This window comes from Mustela nigripes, chromosome 14 (genome assembly GCF_022355385.1).
Source record: "Mustela nigripes isolate SB6536 chromosome 14, MUSNIG.SB6536, whole genome shotgun sequence".
In the NCBI taxonomy this organism is placed as follows: Eukaryota; Metazoa; Chordata; class Mammalia; order Carnivora; family Mustelidae; genus Mustela; species Mustela nigripes.
Genome location: NC_081570.1, coordinates 65,543,691 through 65,554,195, shown reverse-complemented (window position 1 = coordinate 65,554,195; position 10,505 = coordinate 65,543,691). Strand labels below are relative to the sequence as shown.

The 10,505-nt window shown below is 37.6% G+C and overlaps 1 protein-coding gene across 1 annotated transcript in view; it reads right to left on the bottom strand.

Moving 5' to 3' along the window:
- Positions 1 to 325: 325 nt before the first annotated feature.
- Positions 326 to 10,505, bottom strand: part of IFI44 (interferon induced protein 44) — a 16,820-nt gene continuing 6,640 nt past the window's right edge. Inside the window, exons 5-9 of the mRNA XM_059375216.1 lie at positions 9,098 to 9,247; positions 6,580 to 6,751; positions 5,437 to 5,537; positions 3,284 to 3,458; positions 326 to 2,222 (exon numbers count right to left, since the gene is read on the bottom strand). Of these exons, the coding sequence (XP_059231199.1) occupies positions 2,191 to 2,222; positions 3,284 to 3,458; positions 5,437 to 5,537; positions 6,580 to 6,751; positions 9,098 to 9,247 (630 nt within the window). The 3' untranslated portion in view covers positions 326 to 2,190. The remainder of the gene's footprint in view (positions 2,223 to 3,283; positions 3,459 to 5,436; positions 5,538 to 6,579; positions 6,752 to 9,097; positions 9,248 to 10,505) is intronic.

The window sequence follows — 10,505 nt, the reverse complement described above, 5'->3', positions numbered from 1 at the left end:
CTCCATTCATCTACCCTTACCATAGAACAAATGTCCAGACATGCTCGAGTCTGTTTCTGGACTCTCCATTCTGTTCCATTAATTAACCCATTACTGTTAATTTATATTTCTTAATATGTCTCTTTATACCTGCTTTCCCACTTCGTTTCTCAAGAACATCTTGACTGTGTTTGACATTTTACACTGCTCTGTAAATTTTAGGATCATGTCAACTCCTTCATGATGCTACTTCTCATTTTCAAGCTACATTTACAAATTGAAATACAGTAAGTTCCCACTATGGAATCTTTATTATTATACAAAATTGGAAAGACCCAAAATCAAATGGTTTATTTTTATGTAGCTTTAATTAGAAAAAATTTTAATGCAACAGATATGGAATATATTCTTGACCTATAAGGAAAGTATTAGAACAATAATAGGATATATAAGAACAAATTATCTTCACCTATGTACAATAACACAAATCAAACAAATAAACCATCACAGGAAAGAAGTTAGACCCAAAAGAGTAAATAGTCCATAATGTTATGTTAGGGATAAAAAAAAAAAAGACTAATCTATGCAATTAGAAGTCAGAATAGTGGATATCCTATGTAGCTAGACTGGAGTTAAAGGGAACTTCTAGAATGTTCTGTTTCTTACCTGAGTTCTAGTTTCATGGCTTGAGTCTATCAAAATGTATTGAGCCATACAATTATGAACTGTATACTTTTTATGTGTATATACTACTTTAATAAAAAGCTTTTTTAAATTGTTAATGATTTTTAGACTTATTAATAAGACTTTATGTTCTTATAAAGAATATATTTATTCTTATATTGTAAGTGAGAAACTAGATAGAAAACTTCCTGAATTCACAAGATACATATTAAGGTGCCTCTCCAGCTCAGTTAATGCACAGTGGCCATGTCCATGATTAAATCCCTCCTTCTAATAACAAATCACTCTTCTTGGGCAAATATTATTTAAAATGGGATGATCATATTTCTCTCTCTTCTGCAGAGAAAGTGATTGTTCTTGGGGAGTACGCATATGATTTGAACTAAATCGACGACCATTTTTTGGATTATTTCACAATGAAACTGGAAAAGAAAAGCCCTCTTCCTTTTTGGGTCACAAGACTGAATGAATGTCAGCTTGGATTCAGATGGTTTAAGATTTATCAAGAATGCTAGCCTGAGAGAATGACAGCAAGAAACCAAAGAAGGAACCAGAGTGTGTGTGTGTGTGTGTGTGTGTGCGTGTGTGCGTGCACACACATGTGCACGTGTGTGAGAAAGAATAGCTTTTGAATCTCTAGATTCAATCATTTCTGAGGCAGTTCAGTTCAACCCCAGCCTTTTATATGGTTTGACTATTTTTTTAATCATGTAATTCATGTTGCGTTTTATCACTTGTAACTAAAATAGTCATACTTGACAGAAAAATCGGACTATAGTTCTTGTCAGCTTTAATCCCCTCAAACTCTTACCAGTACTGTCACACCTTAAAAGAGGGTTTCTGATATTAAGCAAACCAAAAAATGGCCTTAGTGTAAAGAGTACACCATTAACTGGAGACCCAAAGAGAAGATCAAATAATTTGGAAATAAAATAAGAAGGCAAAATTAAGATGATGTGGGTGAAGACCAAATGATGCAGACAAAATAAAGTTTTCCAAAATCACACATCCACACTTAAGTTAAATTCAGACTTTGTAAGAAGAAACTTTGATTTTTCACAGATACAGAACATAAATCCAAAAGAAATTATGTTCATTTTTCCCACCATTAATGGTTTTAAAGATTTTATTTATTTATTTGACAGAGAGAGATCACAAGTAGATGGAGAGGCAGGCAGAGAGAGAGAGAGAGAGAGAGAGAAGCAGGCTCCCTGCTGAGCAAAGAGCCTAATGCGGGACTCGATCCCAAGACCCTGAGATCATGACCTCAGCCGAAGGCAGCGGCTTAACCCACTGAGTCACCCAGGTGCCCCCCACCATTAATAGTTTTAAAGCCCACTGCTTCTAGTTATTTGCAGGCATTATGATTTTCCATATGTATCTTCAACACAGACATAAATAAAACATGCCATTTCTGTTTCAGCTACTTCTCTTTTTCCTGTGTTTTCTTATTTTGCAATTTTCAATCTTCTATGATGAGCTAAAAATTATTAGTATGTGAAGGGTTCATGTATTTTTTTCCTTCTTTTACACACTTGGTGATTCCTCTTCTTTGATCTCTGAGAAAAGAGAAACAACATATTCTTACTGGATTATTTAGGGAAAAGCAACCAGAAGGAGGAAGAACATTGGGCTACTGGGGGGTCTAAACCAACCATCCCTGACTTTGGCAGTGCATGCTCCATGAAGAAGAGAAGACACGAAGAAACCAAGATGGTAGAGTCGGTAGTAGCATGAGAGTTTCTTAGCAGTTTGCAAGTGAAAGAGAATAAAGAAGATATGATATTCTAATTTTATTTCTCACAAACGAAAATAAAATTTGAGTATAAATTGAAACTTCTGTCTTATTTTTTTTAAAGATTTTATTTATTTATTTGACAGACAGAAATCACAAGTAGGCAGAGAAGCAGGCAGAGAGAGAAGGGGGAAGCAAGCTCTCCGCCGAGCAGAGAGCCCAATGTGGGGCTCGATCCCAGGACCCTGGGATCATGACCATAGCCAAAGGCAGAGGCTTTAACCCACTGAGCCACCGAGGTGCCCCTCTGTCTGATCTTTGACTGAAACTATGCAGCATGTATTCTTGAGAGAATCTGTAGAGAATGCATGTAATGCTAAAATCTGAGGCCATAAATATGAAAGGCACATATGTCTATCTAGCACTGACTACATGGCATTAAGAGAAACTCTGAGGTGGAAGACACATCAAAAAAGTCAAATCAAAAATGGCAAAAAGCAAAGATCCTATCTGATCAGGAACAACGCTGATCCAATCCATTTCTGGGTCCCAAGCAAAGAAGCACATTTTGAGAGAAGAAGGCAAGGATACAACTTTGAGTGCTCACACAGTAGAAATGACAGAATTGTATCATTTCCAAGTTTCTGTCTTTAGACATGGGGGGAAAGAGAAATAGTGCAAATTCCTAGGATTTACCCTAAGGGTGGGGACATCAGGAAATGGGAGGGGGGGGACAAAACACACCCAGCCAGTGAGCTACAGGGTAGGACTCCTCACAAGACGGTGACCTACAGTGACACAGTGAACTTCCACATACCCAGTAGATCCAAGCAGGAGTAGCCATACAGCTGACACCTTCAAATGTCAATACCATCAAATATCTACCTGTTTCCTCAGGAGGCAAATCCTCTAAGAAGTCATCTGCAGCCCACAGCATCTGTCCCAGCGCAGAGAGGATCAGAACGTCCTTTACAGGGTCCAGCTCCCACTCTGAGGTATAATTACTAACCACCAAGATGTCAGAAAGAGCAAATCCAAGTTCTCTGTGGACTGTCTCTAACTGCAATAGAGAAACAGTGACCAAGACTATTTTAGGTCAATATATACCACGAAAGCAGTAACAAATAGCAGGAGCTTGGCAGTAGTATTCCTGTCGGGGAAAATAAAGATAGAGATCTGGTCCCATAAATACTTTCTTAAAGAGCTTCACAAGTCAATTTCCAGTGTCACTACCAACTTTCATCGAGAATACATGTAATAGATTTCATGTGAGTTAGAAATGAAAGGTAACTAATAGTTCCATGTAGATTACATGTAGAACTATTACTAATAGTTCCATGTAGATAACTGAAGCATTTTTAATGCTTTATGTGATTTCCCTGTTTCTTATTCAAAGTTATTCTCATGATTAGCCAATTGTACTAGATTAGCTTAGTATGCTATTTTAATTCTTGCTTAGACAAATTTATCTGGGGATTGACACTGCTTGGATTTAAAACAGGGCTCTGTTATTTCTCGTCACTGTCAAAAACACTAGCAAATACTTTACTCTCTGTGTGTTTGTTTCCTCATCTATAAAATGTGGTAATGCCAGTACTCATCTCACAGGGCTGTTGTAAATATTGAATAAGAAAATTTATCATATATTTAGTGCTCAACAAATACTAGCTATCATTACATGTTCCCAACTGGTATTCCCAAATCCAGGTTCCTTTCGACTACAATCCATTCTACATGTAGTGGCAGATTAATTTTTGTGATGCGTCAGTTTGGCTATATCACTATTTTTTAAAGCTGCATTATCTACAATAGCCAAATTATAGAAAGAGCCCAAGTGTCCACTGACTGATGAATGGATAAAGAAGATGTGATTCATATATATATATATGTATATACATATATATATATGTGTGTGTGTGTGTGTATATATGAAAAATCTTGCCATTTACAAGATTAGAATTAGAGAGTATTATGCTAAGTGAAATAATTTGGAGAAAGACAAACACCATATAATTTCACTCATATGTGGAATTTAAGAAACAAAACAAATGAGCAAAGGGTAAAAAGGGAGAGAGAGAGAGAAACTAAGAAACAGACTCTTAAGAATAGAGAGAACAAACTGAAGGTTACGGGGGATGGGGGAGACAGGCTAAATCCGTGATGGGGATTAAGGAGGGCATGTGCTGTGATGAGCACTGGTGATGCATGGAAAAGCTGAATCACTACATTGTACATTTGAAACTAATATTATACCGTATGTTAACTCACTGGAATTTAAATAAAAACTTAAGAGAAAAAGAATTGCTATGATTCCCCATAGTGTGCCCAATTACGTAAAGTCACCTCATGCAAATATAACTTCTTTATCTCCCCCTACAAGGATTCGGCTCTCCACTAAACTGAATGACTCCATGCTTCCCACTCACACTGCCTCTTCCTACACTACGGTATTGACTTGGGCTACATTCATAGCCTGATTTTTTTTGTCCCCTTTTGTCTCGTCACCTCCCCAAATCCTCCTCCTCTTTGAAACCTATTTTCCAGGGACACTCCAGGAATGAAATCTTCTCCATCTCCTTCACTAATATTTTCCTCCTCTAAACTTTCGATTTTATTTTGAATCACTTCATAAGATTTATCATACTCATACTCTGTCAATTTTTTTCCTATCCCTCTCCCCCACCCTCTCACCTCTACCGATAAAATTATAACCTTTTGAATGCAGAGAAATTGTTTTAATTACTGTGTATCTAGTTAGCAACTATCACACTGACTCAATTATGAAAGGCAATCAATAAATATTTGTTGAATTGAAGCTATTTGGTTTAAATTATAATGAATGGAATGATCTGTGTCCATGTAAAGATGAATATATATTTAATTTTTAAATTTGAGATGTAAGTCTGAATTACCCAAGAAATTATTTTAAATCTTAAGTTCAATAGGTGATCATTTTTATTTTTATTCACAGCAATATCATGTGATTATAGTGACATATCTCAGAAAATGTGTCTGCAAAGAGGAACATCATTTATTACCTTAGGCTTCACAAGCATACATTTGTATATGTCTCCAAGGTCACCTCTGCTAATCAGGTCCATGCTATCCACATGAGTGAGTAAAACCACATGTGCTACACCTAGGCCAAACAGATACTTGTCACTTTGATCATTAAAGACAGCATCAGGATGTTTCAGTTAACCAGGGATCAATTATGCAGCAGGCTATCTGTGGAGCAAGTTTAGAGATTTGGGAAGGCCCACCATCCCTTAAAAATGCACTGCTCAAGTACTCATTAGTATCATAGGAAATTCCCTTCATTGCTTTTCATGGTAAGAAATGTGGCTTCAAATGAAACCACCTTTTGGAAGAGATAACTAAAGAGGTAACTAGTGATACTACAATATTGTTGATTGGTCTCCTATCCTGTCCAAACGGTTGTTTTTATGGAGACTACAGAAGAGATCTCACAAGCAAGATGGGGGAGAATCCTCCAGAAGTCAAAAGCAAGTATGAAAGCATCACAAGTAAATTGTTCTATGACAATGCTAGCAAGCACCTCCCTGCACACCTCACTGGCAAGGTTTCAAATTACAGTGAGCAAGTAAATCACTCATGCTTCTAACTTAATCAAAGCTGTGACAAACTGGCTCTTTTCCCGACAGAATGGGTAATAAAGCCAAGAAAAGCCAGTATGGGGCACCTTAATTCCCCGATCCTGTCTACCTTCCCCTAAGCCTTTATGCTACCCCGCCCTACCTAACATCTTACTTCCCTGCCTGTTTTCTTACTAATATACTGTTTTCCATTTCTAATCTTTTAAGGCCCAAGTAGAAATCTAGAACTTTTGGTAAATGAATCTATGTTAGGATACAGTGGTAACAAGTAGTGAAGACTGTGTTAAATTCTTCAAATATATTGATTTGTTTAATCCTTATAATAAATCTCTGAGATAGGTGCTACCCTTTTACTAATTTTCTAGATTAGGAAATCGAGACATAGAGAATTTAGGTTATGGCACAAAGTCATACAGCTGTTGAGTGCTTGATTTGTTTGAACCACACTGATGGGCCACAGAAGATTCACATTTGCAATTTCTCAAATTTTTCATCCTGTCCTAAAACCATTGTACAATGTAGTCTAATTAACTGCCCTCAATAGCAGAGTGGAACAAGACTCACCACACTTTATCAACTCCCTTCGAATTTTTTTTATCTTTGCCATCATGTCACGAGAGAGGTGTTCAACAGAGTTGATGTCAAACACAAGTGCCACACAATGGATTCTGTCCTTCAGCAATGGGTTGTCAATATAGTTACTATGACCCGGTGTGATTGGTTTTGTGGAATTAAACTGAAAGGTAAACACAACACAACATTTTAATTCCATGGATATATTCATGAGCATGTATTATATATCAGGCAGTGTGCAAGTCTCTGATATTATGAGGCTAACAATCCAGTAGAGAAGACAGTCTGTGCAAGTAGCCAGCACCCCATTCCCTCAGTCACATAAAGTTTCCAAAGAAGTGGACACGTAATCTGGGAGCTGAAAAGTAGGGGAAGTTAGTCTGATAAAAGGAATGAGCACATGGCCAAAAGCATTCTAGATAGAACCAATGTGGGCAAGGTGGAGGTGAGAGCCTTCAGAAAGAAATGTGGTTTCACCACACAGAATGCAAGGGCTGAAAGTGGTTCAAAATGAGATGCATTTACTCTTGAACTAGCAATCCTTCTGCTGGCAATCTGTCACAGGTATGGCAGTAAAAATACAAAATGATGCATGCACAAGTCTGTTAACTTCAGGACTACATGTAGTGGCAGGATTCTAATGTACCAATAACACAGAGTAGTTCATGACTTCTCTAAAAAGAGGAGAACCACAGACCTGTATTTTCTTATATTGTAAAAAAGGAAAGTATACCATAAATTTTTATATATTTTTTAAGAATTTATTTATTTATTTGACAAACAGAGATCACAAATAGGCAGAGAGGCAGATGGGAGCTGTGGGGAGAAGGCTCCCTGCTGCTGAGCAGAGAGCCCAATGTGGGGCTCGATCTCAGGATGCTGGGATCATGACCTGTGCCCCAAGGCAGAGGCTTTAACCCACTGAGCCACCCAGGCGCCCCTTATATGGTTATTTATAAGAAAAAGGAAGAAGTGTATTTGAAGGGCCAGAGAAAGGAAATAGATTGACTACACCCTATTTTGTAAAGTTGACTTTAGACTATATTTCAGTATACCAAACCTAACTGTATGTGGTTTTGGTAAATGTTAGTTGACTAGGAAGGGTGGGTTTGATGTTTGTCATCAGAGTATTGGTGTACTTGCTATGATCTATGGATTAAATGTTAAGATGTATTAAATTTGATTCCAAGGAATACAGGGGAGGGGAAAGTGGATAAACACAGGTGATGAGCCATGAGTCAAAAATTGATGAAGCTGAGTAAATGGGAATTCATTAAATTGTTTGTCTACTTTTGCATCATTTAAAATCCCCTATAATAAAGCTGTTTTTAAAAAAAAAAAAGAATATTGAAAAATAAACTTTCCGTCTACAAGACAATGCTGTACCAAAGAATGAAAGCCCTTGTATGAGTAGAAAAATAAAACATTTTGTGTTTCTGGATAAGAACATTGGATATGTAAAGATGTAAATCAAATTTTGATATAAAATTTTAATGTAATTCTAATCAAAACAACAACAAATCAAACACAAACAGGCTCACTTAGAAAAGTATATTGTGGAAATAGTGAGAAAATCAAATGCAAGAAATAAGTAATGAATATGACTTGTCCAGTGAGGTATCAAGACACAGTTGATTGCTATGGTAGTTACAACAATTAAACGATGTGGTAATAGAAAGAGTATCATAGGGGCGCCTGGGTGGCTCAGTGGGTTAAGCCACTGCCTTCAGCTCGGGTCATGATCTTAGGGTCCTGGGATCGAGTCCCGCATCGGGCTCTCTGCTGAGCGGGGAGCCTGCTTCCCTCTCTCTCTCTCTGCCTGCCTCTCTGTCTACTTGTGACCTCTCTCTGTCAAATAAATAAATAAAATCTTAAAAAAAAAAAAGAGTATCATAAAGGAATTGATAAATACATCAACAGAACAAACCAATCTCTGTATTTGGTAGGGAAAAGATGCAAAGACATTCAAGGAAAGATGCTGGCACTACTGTTCATTTGGAAAAAGGTAAAGTAATGATTAATTAAAAATCTAAATGTCTATACAAAGGACTAGAAAGTTTTTTTAAAAATGACAAACTAAAGTAGTTTTCTCTTTATTCCCCCCTTCTCCTGTCTAGAACACAGACAGGGCTCAGTATTAACATCTGGAGAGCATTAAAGATGAAAGCCACACATCTTAGTCAGCTTGGGCTGCCATAACAAATTACCATATTTGGTGCCATGAAGAACAAAAATTACTTCTCACAGTTCTGGGGCTAGAAAGTCCAAGATCAAGGTGCTAGCAGATTTGGCCTCTGATGAGAGACCTCTTCCTGGTTGGTAGATAGCTACCTTCTCATTGTGTCTTCATGTGGCAGAGAGAAAGATCATCTCTCTTTTTATCTCTTCTTGTAGGACACTAATCCCATTCATGAGAGATTTACCCTCGTGACCTAATCACCTCTCAAAGGCCCCACCTCCTAATACCATGACCCATATGCCAATATCTAAGTGATTAGCCCAATCATACCTGATATCTGTCCGAAATGTGGCCTTTTAAGATGTAGACTATGTCATCCATGCACAGTCCTTCTTCCTTCTCACCCAGCCCCATTGAGTCACAGAGAATAAACGGCAGGGCATTGCCAGATCTCTGATCCTTAATGGAATATGTCCTGTACTACAGAGGAGAAAAAAAGCAATTTTAAGAGTACATTTTTTTAGTTGCAAATGGAGATAAAGTCTACATGGAATGAAGTCAAATAACCTTCAACAAAGCAGGAAAAAATATACAGTGGAAAAAAAGACAGTCTTTTCAATAAATGGTGCTGGGAAAATTGGACAGCTATATGTAGAAGAATGAACTCAACCATCCTCTTACACCATACAAAAAGATAAACTCGAAATGGATAAAAGACCTCAACATGAGACAGGAATCCATCAGAATCCTAGAGGAGAGCGCAGGCAATAAACTCTTTGATATCAGCCACAGAAACTTCTTTCAAGATATGTCTCCCAAGGCAAAGGAAACAAAAGCGAAAATGAACTTTTGGGACTTCATCAAGATCAAAAGCTTCTGCACAGCAAAGGAAACAGTCAAGAAAACAAAGAGGCAGCCAATGGAATGGGAGAAGATATTTGCAAATGACAGTACAGACAAAAGGCTGATATCCAGGATCTATAAAGAACTTCTCAAACTCAACACACACAAAACAGATAATCATGTCAAAAAATGGGCAGAAGACATGAACAGACACTTCTCCAATGAAGACAAACAAATGGCTATCAGACACATGAAAAAATGATCATCATCACTACCCATCAGGGAGATTCAAATCAAAACCACATTGAGATATCACCTAACACAAGTTAGAATGGCCAAAATTAACAAGACAGTAAACAACATGTGTTGGAGAGGATGTAGAGAAAGGGGAACCCTCTTACATTGTTGGTGGGAATGCAAGTGGTGCAGCCACTTTGGAAGACAGTGTGGAAATTCTTTAAGAAATTAAAAATAGAGCTTCCCTATGACCCTGCAATTGCACTAATGGGTATTTACCCCAAAGATAAAGATGTAGTGAAAAGAAGGGCCATCTGTACCCCAATGTTCATAGCAGCAATGGCCACAGACTGTGGAAAGAACCAAGATGCCCTTCAATGGACAAATGGATAAGGAAGATGTGGTCCATATAAACTATGGAGTATTATGCCTCCATCAGAAAGGATGAATACCCAACTTTTGTATCAACATGGACAGGACTGGAGGAGATTATGCTGAGTGAAATAAGTCAAGCAGAGAAGGTCAACTATCCTATGGTTTCACTTATTTGTGGAGCATAAGAAATAACACGGAGGACATGGGGAGATGGAGAGGAGAAGGTAGTTGAGGGAAATTGGAGGGGGAGATGAACCATGAGAGACTATGGACTCTGAAAAAA